The following is a 25,385-nucleotide window of genomic DNA, read 5'->3' on the forward strand; positions in this document are numbered from 1 at the left end:
GTTATTTTGCTACCACCATCTTTTCCTTCATCGTTCGTGAGAACTGAGAAATTGGCGAGGTCCTTTTTGCTCCAATCATCATCAATTTTGCTACGAGCGGCGAGTTCTTTTGCTACCACCATTTTTTGTCTTCATTGTTCGTGAGAAATTGACGAGGTCTTTTTGCTGCAATCGTCATCAATTTCTGCTACGGCAGACGCGATTTTTTTGCTACCACCATTTTTTTCTTCTTCCTTAGGGGAAAACTACAACTTTCCATGGGATGGGGGCTTCGATGTCGTCGGCGAGGATGTGAGCAGAGACTAGCTGAGCAGGCCTGGCAGGATGCTGTGACGCCTGGGGCGGACGGGGGAGGTACGCTGCGCGTCGTTGTGATTTTTGGGTACAGAAGAAAGAAACAGCTGCGGAGTCGAGAGGTAGGGGACGATGAGGGGATCAGATCCAGCGGCTTGACGGGAAGGGATCGGACGCGCAGGGTGTGACCGGCCCAAATTTGGGCCGACGCGCCGGTGCCTAGCGTTGCCCTTTAAAAATCGTTCATAACATTCATAACATTCAAAAATTGTTCATAGAAATAAATAAATGTTCATCAAATTGGAAATTTGTTCATCTTTTTTTCAAAATAGTTCATCAAATTCAAAATTTGTTCATTGATTTCTTAAATGTTCATTGAATTTAAAATTTGTTCAGCCAATTTTCAGAAAACAATGTTCTTGAATGCAGTTTTTATTCATCAAGTTAATAAATGTTCATAGAATTGAATTACTGGACATTTGTTTTACAAACATTGTTTCAATACGCGAACATTTTTTTCAAAATCATGAAAATATATATTAAAACAACGAACATGTTATGATTTCTGGAACATTTTCCCAAAATTTATTTTGAACCTTTTTGATATTGAGAATTGTTTTAAATAAGAAAAACAGAAAAAAAATACGGAGTGAAAAAACTGGGGCGCCCAACCCCCCTTATGGACCGGCCCATGAGGGGAACGCGGGAAATAGGAGCTCCCGGCCGGCACGGCCCGGTGCCGTGCCAGGCAGGTTTAGCCCTGGACCGAGCCTTCTCTCATTCTCTCAAAAAAAAAAAAAAAGCCCTGGACCGAGCCGTGCTGGCCTAGGTCTGGTCTCCTCTTATATGTCCGTCACCCTATAGCCGCCGATGGAGCAGAAGAAGAAACCCTAATCCCCAAATCAAATCCCGTCCCCTCTCGATCTATGGTTCGTCCCCTCTTCGCCCGGCGGCGGCCGCCGCCGGAGCACGCCGGCATATATCCTAACTGGGTCCTCCTCGACACCGTAGTGCGCGGGGCAAACTACGACTGGGAGAAAATGTCAATCGCTGAGTGTTCTTCTTCCTTGGCTACCACAGCCAGAACATTCGTGGATGTCAGAAGTGAGGCGGAGTCGAAGGAAGAAGTGGTGGTGGAGGTGGAGGTTTCCTTCTTATTCGCCAGCCCACCGGATGTATCTGGCTTCGTTGTCCATGTTGGGGATTACGGGTTGTCGTATGGTGCCTCCGTCGTTAGCACCGATGGCAACGCTGTTCTGCTAGCCATTACCATGGCAATGTTCAACTTGCAGCGCTATCTCGTCTACAGGGTTGACCAAGGGAATCCGTCACTTGAGGTGCTTCCAGAACGACCTATGCTGAAATTCCATCCAACCAAAGTGGTTGGCATCCTCAGCCATGGCAAGGGATACATTGTGGCTGCCTTGACGCTCAAGCTCAAAATTGACTATCTTGCTTATGAGCTCTTTCTCTACACATCCCAGACCAAGGCATGGAGCAGCAAGGTGATACCACTGGAGTGTACTAGGGACGCTGACCTGATTCACGTCCTTAACCACCATACCACCAAGGTAATCACAGTTGGAGTGGATTCATTGGGGTGGGTTGACCTTTGGCGTGGTATACTTTTCTGCAATGTGCTTGATGAGAATCCAGTGGTCCGCTTCTTGAGCTTTCCTTGCCCCATGCCGTCTAATGCATGTAACTTGGGAACATCATGTCCTAGGCCGTTTAGGGATGTGATCTGCATTGGCAACACACTGAAGTTTGTTGAGGTGGAGTATAACCAAGGTGAAGATGATACTGACTATGGTTCGAATACTGACCATGGTTGGAAGGCGACAACTCAGAAGAGGAATCTCGGGTCAGAGTGGACTGAATGCTTTAGTGTAGATACTAGTGACATCCTTTTAACCGATGAAAGTTGGGATTTGTTGTCACACAGGCTGCGGGATGATGATGCACGCCAACTTTCCTTGAGTAAGTTGGAGTGTTTAGCTCCTACCCTTGGCATAGATGATGACTATCTTTACATGATGACCCGGCCACTTGGAAGCAATGAGAAGCCATTGGGTCTGTTTGCTTCTGTTGACATTAAAAATAAGGACATGAGGCTTGTGTCTTTTTCTACGGAAAGGATGTCATATATTGATCCCAACTACCGGCCATGTACTGTTTCACGTTACTTCAACAACACCTCTGGTAATTATGTTTTGTTTTTTATCACCTTTTTGCGGTGACACATTTCTTTAGTTTAATTCGTTTCTCCATATCCAAAAAGTTGCAGGGAAGCCTCTCAAAAGTAAGAACAAGAAAGCTGCACCGAGGTTTATTATTGGTGAAAATCTGAGGTAATTCCATATGGCTAGGTTGGAGAGCAGCTCAGTGGAATAAATTTATTTCAGTTAGCAATATCATCTCACAGATCTGAACAGTCAATTGTTCTGTTTGTTCTGTTTATACTGCAGGTGGATTGGTTTGGTTAAATTAGCAGTGCTCCGCAACATCCTTGTTGCCATTCAAAGGCTCACGTCGTTAGGTATTTGCTAAGCCTACTTTTGGAGATACTATTATATCACAGCTTTGATTTTTTACTACACTTATTTTTTCAGTTTCATAATCGCTATGTTCTTGTGTAGTCTGACATACCGCTATCAGAATTATGTTCTTGAGTAGAAATGTCAGTATATATTACCTGAGTTCACATGTTTATTGCCATTTATTGCAGATGCAATACTGATGAAACCAGAAAGGCCGGATGAAACACAGCTAGATCAAACACGGCTAAGGAATTGCTCTGCCTCTGTTGAAATGCTTGGCCAGGTTTGTGCAAATTTCCACATTATAGTTAATACAAAATTACAAGTCCCGTCCCTGAATCTTAAAGTTTTGTCCAATGTAGATGGCCCATGGTATTAGTTCGTACACTGATCATTTACCTGCAACCAGCATCCAATACCATGTTGACGCACTTAAAGAGTACGTATTTGGCATACAGTTACCTTTTCTTAATAAGTCTCTAAAGTAAAAGCTTACAATTTCTGAATGCCAATATTATGTTTCTAGAGGGTTTTCTATTTTGGGTGGTAAGACTTTCCCATTTATGGACAATGACGAGTATGCAAGTTTTGTCGATATCACACACTTCAAAATATTGGATGTCGTAAAAGTGGCGCGCAGGTACATGCATGTATTATAAAAAGAAAGAATACTTGTTACCATATTGATGTTTCCTCTACTGTCTAAAAAGTTCTGTTTTTTTCAGCAGTCTTGTAAAAGAATTGCTGCCTAAAAGACTGGACGATCCACATTATTCGCTCCGATCTGTGGAACGGACTCTTATGTATGGAGAGCTGCCACTGACACCGTATCTGAGGCGTCTTGACCTGTCAGAAGGATGTGCTTAGGCGCATCGCCCTGTCAGATGGGTGGTTGTAACGGCAATGCAGTATGGAAGAGTGACGCTGCTCTGCAATTTCTAATCCGTGAACCATGTAAGCAGGTTATATGGTGGACGATAACCAATGAAATCTGGGTTATTGTTTGTTTTAACTAGCAGCTGAGTTGTCATGTTCACACCAAAGTTTGAAGCTATAGTAGTTGGGCTGTGCGCTTCGTTTTCAAGGTGCCAAATTGTGGAGCGTCCAATCCAATGAAAAGCTCATATTGAACTTGTATTGTGCGAAACGGCAGGATAAGATATCCTGAGCGTTGACAGTGTTGTTCATGTTAATGCAAATGTTCCGCTTCCTTTGCTGGCTGTTGTTCGATTCCGGTTCCTTGGTTGTGCGTTGTATTGCCTTTGTAAAGAAATACAAGAGCATTTACCTTCTTACGAAGGGAGTAACTCATTGTAGCATACCTGTTTCCGGTCTCTCCCCATTTGCCCGCTGCTACCCCCCCAACCCCCTCTGAGCAATAGATGATGTAAAATAGTGGTTGGAGTAAAATTTACATCATCAGAAGGTGTTTTTTTACATCATCACAAAAATGTCCAACTCCAAAAATTGTTTTTTTTACATCGTCACAAAAGTGTCAACTCCAAAAATAGTAGCATTGGATGGACTCAATCGCTGCGACGCTGGTCAAGGCAGCGTGAGTAGTCTTTCCCTTAGATATATATATATATAATCTGGAACACTTTTGTAAGAATAATTACTGTTTTATGAAATTAGTGCATTTCTTGGAAGAAGAACATTTTTTAAGAGCTTTCTTTGAAAAGTTTTTTTTATTTTTTTGTTGTACATTTCTAAATGGAATTTTTTAGTAATTCTTTTTTGGAATTTATAACCTTTTTAAAAAGTGCGGACATATTTTTTGAAACCAACAAAATGTGAACACATGTAAAACTCTGACATTAAAAAAATATATTTTTACGGTGTTGATTTTTTTATAGATGGTTAGTTTTTTTAGGGGTTACAGATGATTAGTTGTTTTGTTGTTAAGAGTTTATTTATTTTTTAATTATTTGGGCTTGGCCCAAACAAATAACTTGACCTAGACAGAAGGGACACAAACTCATCTTCCTTATCATACTTCTCAAAAGAAAATCTTCCCGCCCCTCAAAAAATTCGTCCTTATCGTTCCCCATTCTCAAGTCCGTTCTTGATGTGCTTTGCGAACCGCCTCCTGCGTCGCGTCTCTTCCTTATTCACGGAGGATATGGGCGGGAAGAATATCGCTTCCGTCGGCCGTACCGGCGAGTCCTTCGCCCCCACCGTTGTATCAATGGACCTTGCGCGGCTCCCTGTTCCTTCTTGTTCCCTCCCACCCACCATGGCGCCGGGCCCGGGGGGTATCATGCGAGTAGCAGCCGTTTCCGCCGCGTTGTTCCTGTCCACCACGACCCTACAAGCTGCAATGGGAATAGTTCACCTGTAATGGGTGATTATTTGAGAGATAGTTAATTCCAAACGGAGGGAGTATATTCATTCTAAATAAGAAGTCTAGAAAATACCTAACCTAAGTATAGTCATATGAATGATTTCAAATCCATTTCAGGGTCAGGAGAACAGAGGTCGATCAATTTTTTATTCATTTACACAACATGTTTGAATCGGAATTTCAGTTTCACTATTTATTGTACATACAGAAAGTAAATTCAAAGATTCACCGAACTATAGAGCAATAAATGGACAATCATTCAGGATAATGAAAATCATCATCCTTTCCTCACATGGGACAATGCTCTAACAATGAGGATCATCACACTTTTATTTACTTACACTCAAGAATTACAACTCAATTCTTAGAACAAAATATGACTCTATGTGGATGCCTCCGGCGATGTACCGGGATATGCAATGAATCAAGAGTGACATGTATGAAAGAATTATGAATGGTGGCTTTGTCACAAATACGATGTCAACTACATGATCATGCAAAGCAATATGACAATGATGGAGTGTGTCATAGTAAACGGAACGGTGGAAAGTTGCATGGCAATATATCTCGGAATGGCTACGAAAATGCCATAATAGGTAGGTATGGTGGCTGTTTTGAGTAAGGTATATGGTGGGTATATGATACCGGCGAAAGTTGCGCGGCACAAGAGAGGCTAGCAATGGTGGAAGGGTGAGAGTGCGTATAATCCATGGACTCAACATTAGTCATGAAGAACACACATACCTATTGCAAAAATCTACAAGTTATCAAAACAAAGTACTACAAGCATGCTCCTAGGGGAAGGGTTGGTAGGAGTTAACCATCACGCGATCCCGACCTCCATACATAAGGAAGACAATCAATAAATAAATCATGCTCCAACTTCATCACATAACGGTTCACCATACGTGCATGCTACGGGAATCACAAACTTTTAACACAAGTATTCCTCAAATTCACAACTACTCAACAAGCATGACCCTAATATTACCATCCTCATATCTCAAGACAATCATCAAGTATCAAACTTCTCATAGTATTCAATGCACTTTATATGATAGTTTTTATTATACCTATCTTGGATGCTCATCATTTTAGGACTAAAATTTTAACCAAAGCAAATTACCATGTTGTTCTAAAAGACTATCAAAATAATATAAGTGAAGCATGAGAGATCAATAATTTCTATAAAATAAAACCACCGCCGTGCTCTAAAAAGCTATAAGTGAAGCACTAGAGCAAAATTGTCTAGCTCAAAAGATATAAGTGAAGCACATAGAGTATTCTAATAAATTCCGGTTCATGTGTGTCTCTCCCAAAAGGTGTGTACAACAAGGATGATTGTGGTAAACTAAAAAGCAAAGAATCAAATCATACAAGACGCTACAAGCAAAACACATATCATGTGGTGAATAAAAATATAGCATCAAGTAAAGTTACCGATGGACGAAGACGAAAGAGGGGATGCCTTCCGGGGCATCCCCAAGCTTAGGCTTTTGTTTGTCCTTGAATTTTACCTTGGGGTTCCTTGGGAATCCCCAAGATTAGGCTCTTGCCACTCCTTATTTCATAATCCATCAAATCTTTACCCAAAAACTTGAAAACTTCACAACACAAAACTCAACAGAAAATCTCATGAGCTCCGTTAGCGAGATTAAACAAACCACCACTTTAAGGTACTGTAATGAACTCATTTTTTATTTATATTGGTTTTAAACCTACTGTATTCCAACTTCTCTATGGTTCATACCCCCCTCATACTAGCCATAGATTCATCAAAATAAGCAAACAACACACGAAAAATAGAATCTATCAAAAATAGCATAGTCTGTAGTAATCTGTAACTTTCGAATACTTCTGCAACTCTAAAAATTCTGAAATAAATTGGTGGATGTGAGGAATTTGTCTATTAATCATCTTCAAAAAGAATCAACCTAAAATCACTTTCCAGTAAAAAATGGCAGCTAATCTCGTGAGCGCTAAAGTTTCTGTTTTTTACAGCAAGATCATAAAGACTTCACCCAAGTCTTCCCAAAGGTTCTACTTGGCACAAACACTAACTAAAACATAAAACCACATCTAACCAGAGGCTAGATGAATTATTTAATACTAAACAGGAGCAAAAAGTAAAGAACAAAAACAAAATTGGGTTGCCTCCCAACAAGCGCTATCGTTGAACGCCCCTAGCTAGGCATAAAAGCGAGAATAGATCTAAGTATTGCCATCTTTGGTATTCAATTCATAGGTGGATCTCATAATAGATTCATAAGGTAATTTGATTTTCTTCCTAGGAAAGTGTTCCATGCCTTTCCTTAATGGAAATTGGAATATAATATTTCCTTCTTTCATATCAATAATTGCACCAATCGTTTTAAGGAAAGATCTACCAAGAATAATAGGACATGAAAGATTGCAATCTATATCAAGAACAATAAAATCTACAGGCACACAATTCCTATTTGCAACAATAAAAACATCATTAATCCTTTCCATAGGTTTCTTAATGGTGGAATCCGCAAGGTGCAAGTTTAAAGAGCAATCATCAAATTCATGGAAACCTAACACATCACACAAAGTTTTTGGAATCGTGGAAACACTAGCACCCAAATCACACAAACCATAGCATTCATGATCTTTAATTTTAACTTTAATAGTAGGTTCCCACTCATCATAAAGTTTTCTAGGGACAGAAACTTCTAATTCAAGTTTTTCTTTATAAGATTGCATTAGAGTATCAACGATATGTTTATTAAAAGCTTTATTTTGACTATAAGCATGAGGAAAATTTAACACGGATTGCAACAAGGAAATACAATCTATTAAAGAACAATTATCATAATTAAATTCCTTGAAATTCAAAATAGTGGGTTCATTGCTATGTAAAGTTTTGACCTCTTCAATCCCACTTTTACCAATTTTTGCATCAAGATCTAAAAACTCCGAATCATTGGGACGCCTTTTAACTAAAGTTGACTCATCTCCAGTCCCATCATTATCAAGATTCATATTTCAAAACAAAGATTTAATAGGGGACACATCAATCACTTTTAGATCTTCATCCCAATTATCATGAAAACTAGAAGAACACGCTTTTACAAAGCAATCTTTCTTAGCACGCATCCTAGCAGTTCTTTCCTTGCACTCATCAATGGAAATTCTCATAGATTTGAGAGACTCATTGATATCATGCTTAGGTGGAATAGATCTAAGTTTCAAAGAATCAACACTAAGAGAAATTTTATCCACGTTCCTAGCCAACTCATCAATCTTAAGCAATTTTTCTTCAAGCAAAGCATTTAAATTCTTTGGAGAAATCATAAATTCCTTAACACTAATCTCAAAATCAGAGGGCATCTTATTAAAATTTCCATAAGAGTTGTTGTAGGAATTACCATAATTATTAGAGGAATTGCTAGGAAACGGCCTAGGATTAAAGTTTCCTCTATACGCGTTGTTACCAAAATTATTCCTACCAACAAAATTCACATGCATAGATTCATTATTATTCTCAATCAAAGTAGACAAAGGCATATCATTAGGATCCATAGGAGCACTCTTATTAGCAAACAATTTCATAAGTTCATCCATCTTTCCGCTCAAAACATTAATCTCTTCTATCGCATGAACCTTTTTACTAGTAGATCTTTCGGTGTGCCATTGAGAATAATTAACCATAATATTATCTAGGAGTTTAGTAGCTTATCCTAAAGTGATTTCCATAAAAGTGTCGTGGCCGAATCTAAAATATTTCTAGAAGCAAAATTAAATCCGGCATAAAAAATTTGTATGATCATCCATAAATTTAATCCATGTGTAGGGTAATTGCGAATCATTAATTTCATCCTCTCCCAAGATTGTGGAACATGCTCATGATAAAGTTGCTTAAAATTTATAATATTGTTTATAAGAGAGATGATCTTAGCGGGAGGAAAATACTTAGAGATAAAAGCATCTTTGCACTTATTCCATGTATCAATACTATTTTTAGGCAAAGACAAAAACCAAGTTTTAGCATGATCTCTAAGGAAAAACGGAAATAGCTTCAATTTAGCAATATCATTATCCACGTATTTCTTCTTTTGCATATCACACAAATCAACAAAGTTGTTTAGATGAGTAGCGGCATCTTCACTAGGAAGGCCAGAGAATTGATCTTTCATGACAAGATTCAACAAAGCAGCATTAATTTCACAAAATTAAGCATCGGTAAGAGGAGTAATTGGAGTGCTAAGGAAATCATTGTTGTTGGTATTGGAAAAATCACACAATTTAGTATTATCTTGACCCATCATGACAAACAATCTAACACACAAGCACACAAGAGGCAAGTGAAAAAATAGGCGAACGAGAAAGAGAGGGCGAATAAAACGGCAAGGGTGAAGTGGGGGAGAGGAAAACGAGAGGCAAATGGCAAATAATGTAATGCGAGGGATAAGAGTTTGTGATGGGTACTTGGTATGTCTTGACTTGTGCGTAGACTCCCCGGCAACGGCACCAGAAATCCTTCTTGCTACCTCTTGAGCATGCGTTCGTTTTCCCTTGAAGAGGAAAGGGTGATGCAGCAAAGTAGCGTAAGTATTTCCCTCAGTTTTTGAGAACCAAGGTATCAATCCAGTAGGAGGCTCCTCAAAAGTCCCACGCACCTACGCAAACAAATAAGAACCTTGCAACCAACGCGATATAAGGGGTTGTCAATCCCTTCACGGCCACTTGCAAAAGTGAGATCTGATAGAGATAATAAGATCAATATTTTTGGTATTTTTATGATATAGATTGGAAAGTAAAGATTGCAAAATAAAATAGATCAGAAACTTATATCACGGAAAATAGACCTGGGGGCCATAGGTTTCACTTGTGGCTTCTCTCAAGATAGCATAAGTATTAGGGTGGGTGAACGAATTACTGTCGAGCAATTGATATAAAAGTGCATAGTTATGAGAATATCTAGGAATGATCATGTATATAGGCATCACGTCCACGACAAGTAGATCAAAATGATTCTGCATCTACTATTATTACTCCACACATCGACCGCTATCCAGCATGCATCTAGAGTATTAGGTTCATAAGAACAGAGTAACGCATTAGGCAAGATGACATGATGTAGAGGGATAAACTCAAGCAATATGATATAAACCCCATCTTTTTATCCTCGATGGCAACAATACAATACGTGCCTTGCTGCCCCTGCTGTCACTGGGAAAGGACACCGCAAGCTTGAACCAAAGCTAAGCACTTCTCCCATTGCAAGAAAGATCAATCAAGTAGGCCAAACCAAACTAATAATTCAAAAATATTTGCAAAGATAACAAATCATACATAAAAGAATTCAGAGGAGATTCAAATATTGTTCATAGATAATCTTAATCATAAACCCACAATTCATCGGATCTCGACAAACACAACACAAAAAGTATTAAATCGAATAGATCTCCAAGAAGATCAAGGAGAACTTTGTGTTGAGAATCAAAGAGAGAGAAGAAGCCATCTAGCTAATAACTATGGACCCGAAGGTCTGTGGTAAACTACTCACACTTCATCGAAGAGGCTATGGTGTTGATGTAGAAACCCTCCATGATCGATTCCCCCTGCGGCGGAGCGCCGGAAAAGGCCCCAAGATGGGATCTCACGGGTACAGAAGGTTGCGACGTGATATGTCTCCAACGTATCTATAATTTTTGATTGCTCCATGCTACTTTATCTATTGTTTTGGACTATAATGGGCTTTATTTTCCACTTTTATATTATTTTTGGGACTAACCTATTAACCGGAGGCCCAGCCCAGAATTGCTGTTTTTTGCCTTTTTCAGTATTTCGAAGAAACAGAATATCAAACGGAGTCCAAACGGAATGAAACCTTCGGGAACGTGATCTTCTCACCGAACGTGATCCAGGAGACTTGGACCCTACTCCAAGAAGCGCCAGAGGTGGTCACGAGGGTGGAGGGCGCCCCCCCCCCGGGCGTGCCCCCCTACCTCGTGGGCCCCTCGGAGCTCCACCGACGTACTCCTTCCTCCTATATATACCTACGTACCCCCAAACGATCAGAACAGGAGCCAAAAACCGAATTCCACCGCCGCAACCTTCTGTATCCACGAGATCCCATCTTGGGGCCTATTCCGGAGCTCCGTCGGAGGGGGCATCTACCACGGAGGGCTTATACATCAACACCATAGCCCCTCCGATGAAGTGTGAGTAGTTTACTTCAGACCTTTGGGTCCATAGCTAGTAGCTAGATGGCTTCTTCTCTCTTTTTGGATCTCAATACAATGTTCTCCCCCTCTCTCGTGGAGATCTATTCGATGTAATCTTCTTTTTGCGGTGTGTTTGTTGAGACCGATGAATTGTGGGTTTATGATCCAGCTTATCTATGGAAAATATTTGATTCTTCTCTGAATTCTTTTATGTATGATTGAGTTATCTTTGCAAGTCTCTTTGAATTATCCGTTTGGTTTGGCCAACTAGATTGGTAGTTCTTGCAATGGGAGAAGTGCATGGCTTTGGGTTCAATCTTGCGGTGTCCTTACCCAGTGACAGAAAGGGTTTCAAGGCACGTATTGTATTGTTGCCATCGAGGATAACAAGATGGGGTATTTATCATATTGCATGAATTTATTCCTCTACATCATGTCATCTTGCTTAAGGTGTTACTCTGTTTTTTACTTAATACTCTAGATGCATGCTGGATAGCGGTCGATGAGTGGAGTAATAGTAGTAGATGCAGAATCATTTCGGTCTACTTGTCTCGGACGTGATGCCTATATACATGATCATACCGAGATAACCTCATAACTATGCTCAATTCTGTCAATTGCTCAACAGTAATTTGTTCACCCACCATAGAATACTTATGCTCTTGAGAGAAGCCACTAGTGAAACCTATGGCCCCCGGGTCTATTCTCATCATATAAATCTCCATCTCTTTATTTACTTGCTTTGCTTAACTTTTTTACTTTGCATCTTTATACCAAAAATACCAAAAATATTATCTCTATCAGATCTCACTCTCGTAAGTGACCGTGAAGGGATTGACAACCCCTAATCGCGTTGGTTGCGAGTAGCTATCATTTTGTGCAGGTACGAGGGACTTGCGCGTGACCTCCTACTGGATTGATACCTTGGTTCTCAAAAACCGAGGGAAATACTTACGCTACTGTGCTGCATCATCCTCTCCTCTTCGGGGGAAACCAACGCAAGCTCGAGACGTATCAAGAAGGATTTCTGGCGCCGTTGTCGGGGAGGCTTACCCAAAAGTCAACATACCAAGTACCCATCACAATCCCTATCTCTCGCATTACATTATTTGTCATTTGCCTCTGATTTTCCTCTCCCCCACTTCACCCTTGCCGTTTTATTCGCCCTCTCTTTCCCAATCTCCTCCTCTCTTTCCGTTGCCTTTTCCTCGTCCTTTTGTTTGCTCGTGTGTTAGTTTGCTTGCTTGTCGTGATGGATCAAGATGCCACCAAATTGTGTGACTTCACCAATACCAATAATAATGATTTCCTTAGCACTCCGATTGCTCCTCTTGCCAATACTGAATCTTGTGAAATCAATACTGCTTTATTGAATCTTGTTATGAAAGATCAATTCGCCGGCCTTCCTAGTGAAGATGTCGCTACTCATCTGAATAGCTTCGTTAATTTATGTGATATGCAAAAGAACAAAGATGTTGATAATGATGTCGTTAAATTGAAGCTATCTCCTTTTTCACTTAGAGATCGTGCTAAAGCGCGGTTTTCATCGTTGCCTAAAAACAGTATTGATTCTTGGAACAAGTGCAAAGATGCTTTTATCTCTAAGTATTTTCCTCCCGCTAAGATTATCTCTCTTAGAAACGATATTATGAATTTTAAGCAACTTGATCATGAACATGTTGCACAAGCTTGGGAGAGAATGAAATTAATGCTACGTAATTGTCCTACTCATGGTTTGAACTTGTGGATGATTATACAAATTTTTTATGCTAGATTGAATTTTGCTTCTAGAAATCTTTTAGATTTGGCTGCAGGAGGCACTTTTATGGAAATCACTTTAGGAGATGCTACTAAACTCCTAGATAATATTATGGTTAATTATTCTCAATGGCATACTGAAAGAGCTACTAATAAAAAGGTGCATGCTATAGAAGAAATCAATGTTTTGAGTGAAAAGATGGATGAACTTAGGAATTTATTTGCTAAGAGTGTTTCTTCTGATCCCAATAATATGCCTTTATCTACTTTGCTTGAGAATAATAATGAATCTATGGATGTGAATTTTATTGGTAGGAATAGTTTTGGTAACAACGCGTATAGAGGGAATTTTAATCCTAGGCCTTATCCTAGTAATCCTTCTAATAATTATGGAAATTCCTACAACAACTCTTATGGAAATTTTAATAAGATGCCCTCTGAATTTGAGAGTAGTGTTAAAGAGTTTATGAATTCACAAAAGAATTTTAATGCTTTGCTTGAAGAGAAATTGCTTAAAGTTGATGATTTGGCTAGGAACGTTGATAGAATTTCTCTTGAAATTGATTCTTTAAAACTTAGATCTATACCTCCTAAGCATGATATCAATGAGTCTCTCAAAGCCATGAGAATTTCCATTGATGAGTGCAAGGAAAGAACCGCTAGGATGCGTGCTTCCAAAGATGCTTTTATTAAAGCGTGTTCTTCCAATCCCTATGAAAATCAAGATGAAGATCTAAAAGTTATTGATGTGTCCCCCATTAAATCTTTGTTTTGCAATATGAATCTTGATGAAACTGAATATGATCTTCCTTTACCTAGAAGGCGTTCTAAGAATTCTGAGTTTTTGGATCTTGATGATGAAATTGATGAAAGTGGGATTGAAATAAATAGAAACCGTGATGTTGCTAAACCCACTATTTTGGATCTCAAGGAATTTTATTATGAAAATTGCTCTTTGATTGGTTGTATTTCCTTGTTTCAATCCGTGCTAGAATCTCCTCATGCTTATAGTCAAAATAAAGCCTTTACCGAACACATTGTTGGTGCCTTGATGCAATCTTATGAAGAAAAACTTGAGTTGAAAGTTTCTATCCCTAGAAAACTCTATGATGAGTGGGAAACTACTATTAAAATTAAAATTAAAGATTTTGAGTTTCATGCTTTATGGGATTTGGGTGCTAGTGTCTCTACTATTCCCAAAACTTTATGTGATTTGCTAGATTTCCGTGATTTTGATGATTGCTCTCTAAACTTGCATCTTGTGGATTCCACTATTAAAAAACCTATGGGAAGAATTAATGATGTGCTCATTGTTGCAAATAGAAATTATGTGCACGTAGATTTTATCGTTCTTGATATAGATTGCAATCCTTCATGTCCTATTATTCTTGGTAGACCTTTCCTTAGAACGATTGGTGCAATTATTGATATGAAGGAAGGGAATATTAGATTCCAATTTCCCTTAAAGAAGGGTATGGAACACTTCCCTAGAAAGAAAATAAAATTACCATATGAATCTATTATGAGAGCCACTTATGGATTGCCTACCAAAGATGACAATACCTAAATCTATCCTTGCTTTTATGCCTAGCTAGGGGCGTTAAACGATAGCGCTTGTTGGGAGGCAACCCAATTTTTTTTGCTTCTGTTTAGGAATAAATAATCCATCTACCTTCTGTTTGGAAGTGGTTTTATGTTTGAATTAGTGTTTGTGCCAAGTAGAACCTATAGGATAACCTACGATGATAGTTGATTTGATTCTGCTGAAAAACAGAAACTTTGCGCGCACGAATTTAGTTATGATAAATCACAGGAACGTGTTTTTGCGTTGATTGTTTTTTCTGGTGATCAATAAACAAATTGTCCAGGACTTCCTATTTTGGTAGAAGTTTTATAGTTCCAGAAGTTTGCGTTAGTTACAGATTGCTACAGGCTGTTCTGTTTTTGACAGATTCTGTTTTTCGTGTGTTGTTTGCTTATTTTGATGAATCTATGGCTAGTAAAATAGTTTATGATCCATAGAGAAGTTGGAATACAGTAGGTTTAACACCAATATAAATAAAGAATGAGTTCATTACAGTACCTTGAAGTAGTCTTTTGTTTTCTTTCTCTAACGGAGCTCACGAGATTTCTGTTGAGTTTTGTGTTGTGAAGTTTTCAAGTTTTGGGTGAATTCTTTTGATGGATTATGGAACAAGGAGTGGCAAGAGCATAAGCTTGGGGATGCCCATGGAACCCCCAAGATAATCCAAGGACACCAAAAATTCAAAGCTTGGGGATGCCCCGGAAGGCATCCCCTCTTTCGTCCACTTCCATTGGTAATTTACTTGGAGCTATATTTTTATTCACCAACATGATATGTGTTTTGCTTGGAGCGTCTTGTATTATTTGTGTCTTTGCTTGTTAGTCTACCACAATCATCTTTGCTGTACACACCTTTTGAGAGAGCCATACATGAATTGAAATTTGTTAGAATACTCTATGTTCTTCACTTATATCTTTTGAGCTTGATAGTTTTGCTCATAGTGCTTCACTTATATCTTTTGAGCGTGATAATTTTTGCTCTAGTGCTTCACTTAGATTTTTTTGAGCACGGTGGTGGATTTGTTTTAAAGAAACTTGATCTCTCATGCTTCACTTAGATTATTTTGAGAGTCGTTAATAGCATGGTAATTTGCTTAATGTTAATATACTTGGTATTCAAGATATGTGAAACTTTCTTTTGAGTGCGTTGAATACTAAGATAAGTTTGATGCTTGATAATTGTTTTGAGATATGGAGGTGATAATATCAAAGTCGTGCTAGTTGGGTGATTATGAATTTGAGAAATGCTTGTGTTGAAGTTAGCAAATCCCGTAGCATGCACGTATGGTTAAAGTTGTGTAACAAATTTGAAACATGAAGTGTACCTGGCTTGTGCATCCTTATGAGTGGCGGTCGGGGACGAGCGATGGTCTTTTCCTACCAATCTATCCCCCTAGGAGCATGCGTGTAGTACTTGATTTTTGATGACTTCTAAATTTTTGCAATAAGTATATGAGTTCTTTTGACTAATGTTGAGTCCATGGATTATACGCACTCTCACCTTTCCGCCATTGCTAGCCTCTTCGATACCGTGCATTGCCCTTTCTCACCTTGAGAGTTGGTGCAAACTTCGCCGGTACATCCAAACCCCATGATACGATACGCTCTATCACACATAAACCTCCTTTTATCTTCCTCAAAACAACCACCATACCTACCTATCATGGCATTTCCATAGCCATTCCAAGATATATTGCCATGCAACTTCCACCATCCCGGTACACCGCCGGAGGCATTCATGTAGAGTCATATCTTGTTCTAAGTTTCGAGTTGTAATCCTTATGTTGTAATCAATAGAAGTGTGATCATCATCATTATTAGAGCATTGCCCAAAAAAAAAGAGAAAGGCCAAAAAAAGAAAGGCCCAAAAATATATATAAAAAGGGCAATGCTACTATCTCTTTTTCCACACTTGTGCTTCAAAGTAGCACCTTGTTCTTCATGTAGTGAGTCTCATATATTGTGCTTCAAAGTAGCACCATGTTTTTCATATAGTGAGTCTCATAAGTTGTCTTGTTCATACTAGTGGGAATTTTTCATTATAGAACTTGGCTTGTATATTCCTACGATGGGCTTCCTCAAAATGCCCTAGGTCTTCATGAGCAAGCAAGTTGGATGCACACCCACTAGTTTTCTTTTGAGCATTCATAGCTCTACTGCATCCGTTGCATGGCAATCCCTACTCCTTGCATTAACATCAATCGATGGGCATCTCCATAGCACATTGATTAGCCTCGTTGATGTGAGACTTTCTCCTTTTTTGTCTTCTCCACAAAATCCCCCTCATCATATTCTATTCCACCCATAGTGCTACATCCATGGCTCACGCTCATGTATTGCATGAAGGTTGAAAAAGTTTGAGATTATTTAAGTATGAAACAATTGCTTGGCTTGTCATCGGGGGTATAGAAATTGGGAACATCTTTGTGTGACGAAAATGAAGCATAGCCTAACTATATGATTTTGTAGGGATGAACTTTCTTTTGCCATGCTATTTTGAGAAGACATGATTACTTTGGTTAGTATGCTTGAAGTATTATTATTTCTATGTCAATATGAACTTTTGTCTTGAATCTTTCGGATCTGAATATTCATACCATGATTAAGAAGATTTACATTGAAATTATGCCAAAGTATCACTTCACATCAAAAATTCTCTTTTTATCATTACCTACTCGAGGACGAGCAGGAATTAAGCTTGGGGATGCCTGATACGTCTCCAACGTATCTATAATTCTTGATTGCTCCATGCTACTTTATCTATTGTTTTGGACTATAATGGGCTTTATTTTCCACTTTTATATTATTTTTGGGACTAACCTATTAACCGGAGGCCCAACCCAGAATTGCTGTTTTTTGCCTTTTTCAGTATTTCGAAGAAACAGAATATCAAACGGAGTCCAAACGGAATGAAACCTTCGGGAATGTGATCTTCTCACTGAATGTGATCCAGGAGACTTGGACCCTACTCCAAGAAGCGCCAGAGGTGGTCACAAGGGTGGAGGGCGCCCCCTGGGCGCGCCCCTACCTCGTGGGCCCCTCGGAGCTCGACCGACGTACTCCTTCCTCCTATATATACCTACGTACCCCCAAACGATCAGAACAGGAGCCAAAAACCTAATTCCACCGCTGCAACCTTCTGTATCCACGAGATCCCATCTTGGGGCCTGTTCCGGAGCTCCGCCGGAGGGGGCATCTACCATGGAGGGCTTCTACATCAACACCATAGCCCCTCCGATGAAGTGTGAGTAGTTTACTTCAGACCTTCGGGTCCATAACTAGTAGCTAGATGGCTTCTTCTCACTTTTTGGATCTCAATACAATGTTCTCCCCCTCTCTCATGGAGATCTATTTGATGTAATCTTCTTTTTGCGGTGTGTTTGTTGAGACCGATGAATTGTGGGTTTATGATCTAGCTTATCTATGGAAAATATTTGATTCTTCTCTGAATTCTTTTTATGTATGATTGAGTTATCTTTGCAAGTCTCTTTGAATTATCCGTTTGGTTTGGCCAACTAGATTGGTAGTTCTTGCAATGGGAGAAGTGCATGGCTTTGGTTTCAATCTTGCGGTGTCCTTACCCAGTGACAGAAAGGGTTGCAAGGCACGTATTGTATTGTTGCCATCGAGGATAACAAGATGGGGTATTTATCATATTGCATGAATTTATTCCTTTACATCATGTCATCTTGCTTAAGGCGTTACTCTATATTTTACTTAATACTCTAGATGCATGCTGGATAGCGGTCGATGAGTGGAGTAATAGTAGTAGATGCAGAATCGTTTCGGTCTACTTGTCTCGGACGTGATGCCTATATACATGATCATACCTAGATAACCTCATAACTATGCTCAATTCTGTCAATTGCTCAATAGTAATTTGTTCACCCACCGTAGAATACTTATGCTCTTGAGAGAAGCCACTAGTGAAACCTATGGCCCCCGGGTCTATTCTCATCATATAAATCTCCATCACTTTATTTACTTGCTTTGCTTTACTTTTTACTTTGCATCTTTATACCAAAAATACCAAAAATATTATCTCTATCAGATCTCACTCTTGTAAGTGACCATGAAAACCAACGCAAGCTCGAGACATAGCACGGCGTTGGAAATAGGGTTTCGTGGTGCTCTTGGATGTTTCCAGGGTATATGGATATATATAGGCGAAGGAAGTCGGTCAGGAGAGCCACGAGGGGCCCACGAGGGTGGGAGCGCGCCTACCCCCTTGGCGCGCCCTCCTACCTCATGGCCGCCTTGTTTCTTTCTTGACGTCCACTCCAAGTCTCCTGGATTGCGTTTGTTCCAAAAATAACTCTCCTGAAGCTTTCATTCCGTTTGATATTCATTTTCTGCGAAACACTGAAATAGGCAAAAAAAACAGGAATTTGGAATGGGCCTCCGGTTAGTAGGTTAGTGCCAAAAATAATATAAAAGTGTATAGTAAAGCCCATTAAACATCTAAAACAGGTAATATAATAGTGTGGAACAATCAAAAATTATAGATACGTTGGAGACGTATCAGAGGTTGGTGCAGGCCATGAGCAGCGGTGCGGTTGAGCTCGCTGGAGGGCGCAGGGATGAGCGGGATCGGGCGCGGGGTGGAGGAGGATGGGGATCGAGCCGAGGCTCTCCTGTGGTGGCGCGCGAGGAGGAGGGATGGGGATCGAGGGGGAGGTTAAGGGGATCGGGGAGGCTGGCTATGGTTAGAAAGGGTTGGGCCTCAAGGGGTTTGGTGGGCCGGCCTCGCCTAGTGGCATGCGGCTGCAGGGCTCTCTGCTCTGCTCTGCTCTCTCTCTCTCTCTCTCCTATTTCTCTTCTATATAAAAAACAGAGATATGGCCGAAAAGAAAGAGAGGTTAGGGATGGAGCTTGAGCAGGAGGGTATTTTTCTCGGACTCATAAAAACGAACTTGATCCAAGAAAAATAGAAATGAGCACGCCTACAAGATTTAAATTCAAACTCATTTGAATTTAATTCAATGTTTGAACTAGGACAAGGTTTAGGACTGGCCAAAATGTTGAGATTTTTGGTGGAGCTCCGGAAAGTGATGAAAGAATTTATGGGCAAAGTTGGAGACCAAGAATTGAGATAACACAAGCATGGAATATTTTGCAAGTGTGTTATGGTGAATTCCAAATTAATGGAATATTTATTATAGATCCCTAAATATTGGGAGGATATGTTATAAAGAGAAACCACCATGTGAATTCCCTCGATTTAAATGGACCGAAGATCCATACGATTTTATGTAGATGAGTTTTTAAAATTAAATGAAATGATGGCATGATGACATGATGCAATGCAAATGATCCTAAGAAGAATGCAACAAACAAATACATCGCACGAAGAAACTCAAAATAGCTAGAAGTCTTTTGGAGCGTCGATCTCGGAGCATCACAACGCTACGATGGAGATCAAGGTGTCAAGCCGGTGACGATGGAGATCATGACGTTGCTTTGGTGATGGATATCAAGAGCACAAGATGAAGATGGTCATATCATGTCACATATTTTGATGACATGTGATGTTTATCTTATTATGCATCTTATTTTGCTTAGTACGGTGGTAGCATTATAAGATGATCCCTTACTAAAATTTCAAGGTATAAGTGTTCTCCCCGAGTATGCACCGTTGCGAAAGTTCTCCGTGCTGAGACACCACATGATGATCGGGTGTGATAAGCTCTACGTTAAAATACAACGGGTGCAAGCCCGTTTTGCACATGCGGAATACTCGGGTTAAACTCGACGAGCCTAGCATATATAGATATGGCCTCGGAACACTAGAGACCGAAAGGTCGAACGTAAATCATATAGTAGATATGATCAACATAGAGATGTTCACCATTGAAGACTACTTCATCTCACATGATGATTGGACATGGTTTAGTTGATTTGGATCACGTGATCACTTAGATGACTCAAGGGATGTCTATCTAAGTGGGAGTTTTTTAGTAATTTGATTAATTGAACTTTAATTTATCATGAACTTAGTCCTGATAGTATTTGTAAATTATGTTGTAGATCAATAGCTAGCGATGTAGCTCCCCGTTTATTTTTTGATATGTTCCTAGAGAAAAATAAGTTGAAAGATGTTAGTAGCAATGATGCGGACTGGGTCCGTGATCTGAAGATTATCCTCATTGTTGCACAGAAGAATTATGTCCTTGATGCACCGCTAGGTGACAGACCAATTGCAGGAGCAGATGCAGACGTTATGAATGTTTGGCAAGCTCGATATGATGACTACTTGATAGTTTAGCGCGCCATGCTTTGCGGCTTAGAATCAGGGCTTCAAAAAATGTTTCGAACGCCACGGAGCATATGAGATATTCCAAGAGCTAAAATTGGTATTCAGACTCATGCCTGTGTTGAAAGGTATGAAACCTCTGACAAGTACTTCGCCTAAAAGATGGAGGAGAAAAGGTCAGTTGGTGAGCATGTGCTCAGAATGTCTGGGTACTACAATCGCTTGAATCAAGTGCTCAGATAGTGATTGACAGAATTCTCTAGTCACTATCACCAAGCTACTAGAACTTCGTGATGAACTATAATATGCAAGGGATGACGAAAACGATTTCCGAGCTCTTCGCGATGCTGAAATCAGCGAAGGTAGAAATCAAGAAAGAGCATCAAGTGTTGATAGTTGACAAGACCACTAGTTTCAAGTAAAAGGGCAAGGGAAAGAAAAGGGAACTTCAAGAAGAATGGCAAGCAAGTTGCCACTCCCGTGAAGAAGCCCAAAGCTAGACCCAAGCCTGAGACTGAGTGCTTATACTGCAAAGGAAATGGTCACTGGAAGTGGAACTGGCCCAAACATTTGGCGGATAAGAAGGATGGCAAAGTGAACAAAGGCATATTTTATATACAGATTATTATGTACCTTACTAGCATTCGTAGTAGCCCCTGGGTATTTGATACTAGTTCAGTTGCTAAGATTAGTAACTCGAAAAAGGAGTTACAGAATGAACATACACTAGTTAAGGGCGAGGTGACAATGTGTGCTGGAAGTGATTCGAAGGTTGATAAGATCACCATCGCACACTCCCTCTACCTTCGGGATTAGTGTTGAACCTAAATAAATATTATTTGGTGTTTGCGTTGAGCATGAACATGATTGGATCATGTTTATTACAATGTGATTATTCATTTAAGTTGGAGAATAATTGTTGTTTTGTTTACATGAATAAAACCTTCTATGGTCATACACCCAATGTAAATGGTTTACTGAATCTCGATCGTAGTGATACACATATTCATAATATTGATGCCAAAAGATGCAAAGTTGATAATGATAGTGCAACATATTTGTGGCACTGACGTTTAGGTCATATTGGTGTAAAGCGCATGAAGAAACTCCATGAGGATGGACTTTTGGAATCACTTGATTATGAATCATTTGATGCTTGCGAACCATGCCTCGTGGGCAAGATGACTAAGACTCTGTTCTCCGGAACAATGGAGCGAGCTAATGACTTATTGGAAATAATACATACCGATGTATGCGGTCTGATGAGTGTTGAGTCTCGTGGCGGGTATCGTTATTTTCTGATCTTCATAGATGATTTAAGAAGATATGGGTATATTTACTTAATGAAATACAAGTCTAAAACATTTGGAAAGTTCAAAGAATTTTAGAGTGAAGTGGAGAATCATCGTAACAAGAAAATAAAATTTCTACGATCTGATCGTGGAGGTGAATATTTGAGTTACGAGTTTGGCCTTCATTTAAAACAATGTGGAATAGTTTCACGGCTCACGCCACTTGGAACACCATAGCGTAATGGTGTGTCCGAACATCGTAACCGCACTTTATTAGATATGGTCCGATCTATGATGTCTCCTACCGATTTACCACTATTGTTTTGGGGTTATGCATTAGAGACAACTGCATTCACGTTAAACAGGGCACTGTCAAAATCCGTTGAGACGACACCGTATGAACTGTGGTTTGGCAATAAACCTAAGTTGTCGTTTCTTAAAGTTTGGGGATGCGATGCTTATGTCAAAAGGCTTCAGCCTGATAAGCTCGAACCCAAATCAGACAAGTGCGTCTTCATAGGATACCCAAAGAAAACAATTGGTTACACCTTCTACCACAGATCTGAAGGCAATATCTTTATTGTTAAGAACGAAACCTTTCTAGAGGAGTTTCTCTCGAAAGAAGTGAGTGGGAGGAAAGTAGAACTTGATGTGGTAATTGTACCTACTCTCAATTTGGAAAGTAGTTCATCCGAGAAATCTGTTGCCGTGATGCCTACACCAACTAGAGAGGAAACTAATGATAAAGATCATGAAACTTCAGATCAAGTTGCTATAGAACCTCGTAGGTCAAGCAGAGCACGATTCGCATCAAAGTGGTACGGTAATCCTGTTCTGGAAGTCATGTTACTTGATCATGACGAACCTACGAACTATGAAGAAGCTATGATGAGCCCAGATTCCAACAGATGGCTTGAGGCCATGAAATCTGAGATAGGATCCATATATGAGAACAAAGTGTGGACTTTGGTGGACTGCTCGATGATCGGAAAGCCATTGATAATAAATGGATCTTCAAGAAGAAGACTGACGCTGATAGTAATATCACTGTCTACAAAGCTCGACTTGTCCCAAAATGTTTTCGACAAAGTTCAAGGAGTTGACTATGACAAGACTTTCTCACCCGTAGCGATGCTTAAATCTGTCTGAATCATGTTAGCAACTGCCATATTTTATGAAATCTAGCAAATGGATATCAAAACTGCATTCCTTAAATGGATATCTCTAAGAAGAGTTGTATATGATGCAACCAGAAGGTTTTGTCGACCCTAATGGTGCTAACAAGGTGTGCAAGCTCCAGCGATCCATCTATGGACTGGTGCAAGCATCTCGGAGTTGGAATATACACTTTGATGAGTTGATCAAAGCATATAGTTTTATAAATACTTGTGGTGAAGCCTGTATTTACAAGCAAGTGAATGGGAGCACTGCAGCATTTCTGATAAGTATATGTGAATGACATTTTGTTTATCGAAAATGATGTAGAATTTTCTGGAAAGCATAAAGGAGAGTTTGAAAGGAGTTTTTAAAAGAAAGACCTCGGTGAAGCTGCTTACATATTGAGAATCAAGATCTATAGGGATAGATCAAGACACTTGATAAGTTTTTTCAATGAGTACATAGCTTGACAAGATTTTGAAAGAGTTCAAAATGGATTTGTCAAAGAAGGAGTTCTTGCCTGTATTACAAGGTGTAAAGTTGAGTAAGACTCAAAACATGACCACGGCAGAAGATAGAAAGAGAATGAAAGCCATTCGCTATGCCTCAATAATAGGTTCTGTAAAGTATGCCATGCTATGTATCAAACTAGTTGTGTGCCTTGCTATGATTTTGGCAAGGAGGTACTATAATGATCCAGGATTGAATCACTGGATAGCGGTCAAAGTTATCCTTAGTTACCTAAGAGGACTAAGGAAATATTTCTCGGTTATGGAGGTGATAAAGAGTTCGTCGTAAAGAGTTACGTTGATGCAAGATTTTACACCGATCCGGATGACTCTGAGTCTCAATCTAGATACATATTAAAAGTGGGACCAATTAGCTATAGTAGCTCCATGTAGAGCATTGTAGACATAGAAAATTTGCAAAATACATACGGATCTGAATGTGGCAGACCCGTTGACTAAACTTCTCTCACAAGCAAAACATGATCACACCTTAGTACTCTTTGGGTGTTAATCACATGGCGATCTGAACTAGATTATTGACTCTAGTAAACCCTTTGGGTGTTGGTCACATGGCGATGTGAACTATGGGTGTTAATCACATGGTGATGTGAACTATTGGTGTTAAATCACATGGCGATGTGAACTAGATTATTGACTCTAGTGCAAGTGGGAGATTGAAGGAAATATGCCCTAGAGGCAATAATAAAGTTGTTATTTTATATTTCCTTATATCATGATAAATGTTTATTATTCACGCTAGACCGGAAACTTGATACATGTGTGGATACATAGGCAAAACACCGTGTCCCTAGTAAGCCTCTACTGGACTAGCTCGTTAATCAAAGATGGTTAAGTTTCCTAAGCATAGACATGTGTTGTCATTTGATGAACGGGGTCACATCATTAGGAGAATGATGTGATGGACAAGACCCATCTATTAGCTTAGCATGATGATCGTTCAGTTTTATTGCTACTGCTTTCTTCATGTCAAATATATATTCCTCCGACTATGAGATTATGCAACTCCTGAACACCATAGGAATGCCTTATGTGCTATCAAACGTCACAACGTAACTGGGTGATTATAAAGATGCTCTACCGGTATCTCTGAAGGTGTTTGTTGGGTTGGCATAGATCAAGATTAGGATTTGTCACTCCGAGTATCGGAGAGGTATCTCTGGGCCCTCTCGGTAATGCACATCATATGAAGCCTTGCAAGCAATGTGATTAATGAGTTAGTTGCGAGATGATGCACTACAGAACGAGAAAAGAGACTTGCCGGTAACGAGATTGAACTAGGTATGAAGATACCGACGATCGAATCTCGGGCAAGTAACATACCGATGACAAAAGGAATAACATATGTTGACATTGCGGTTCGACCGATAAAGATCTTCGTAGAATACGGGGAACCAATATGAGCATCCAGGTTCCGCTATTGGTTATTGACCGGAGAGGT

The 25,385-nt window shown here is 39.7% G+C and overlaps 1 protein-coding gene across 3 annotated transcripts; it reads left to right on the forward strand.

Moving 5' to 3' along the window:
• Positions 1-1,135: 1,135 nt before the first annotated feature.
• Positions 1,136-4,048, forward strand: LOC123136918 (uncharacterized). 3 transcript variants are annotated; one of them, XM_044556425.1, is made up of 7 exons: positions 1,136-2,496; positions 2,582-2,645; positions 2,763-2,833; positions 3,023-3,117; positions 3,197-3,273; positions 3,361-3,474; positions 3,560-4,048. In XM_044556425.1, the coding sequence occupies exons 1-7, from the start codon at positions 1,221-1,223 to the stop codon at positions 3,699-3,701; spliced, it is 1,839 nt and encodes a 612-aa protein (XP_044412360.1). In that variant the 5' UTR covers positions 1,136-1,220; the 3' UTR covers positions 3,702-4,048. The 3 variants fall into 3 exon arrangements, with proteins under 3 accessions (XP_044412360.1, XP_044412358.1, XP_044412359.1); XM_044556423.1 differs by having other exon boundaries at positions 1,137-2,496; positions 2,576-2,645; XM_044556424.1 differs by having other exon boundaries at positions 1,138-2,496; positions 2,576-2,645; positions 3,563-4,048.
• Positions 4,049-25,385: the final 21,337 nt, after the last annotated feature.

The sequence above is a fragment of the Triticum aestivum genome, chromosome 6B (assembly GCF_018294505.1).
Source record: "Triticum aestivum cultivar Chinese Spring chromosome 6B, IWGSC CS RefSeq v2.1, whole genome shotgun sequence".
Lineage (NCBI taxonomy): Eukaryota > Viridiplantae > Streptophyta > Magnoliopsida > Poales > Poaceae > Triticum > Triticum aestivum.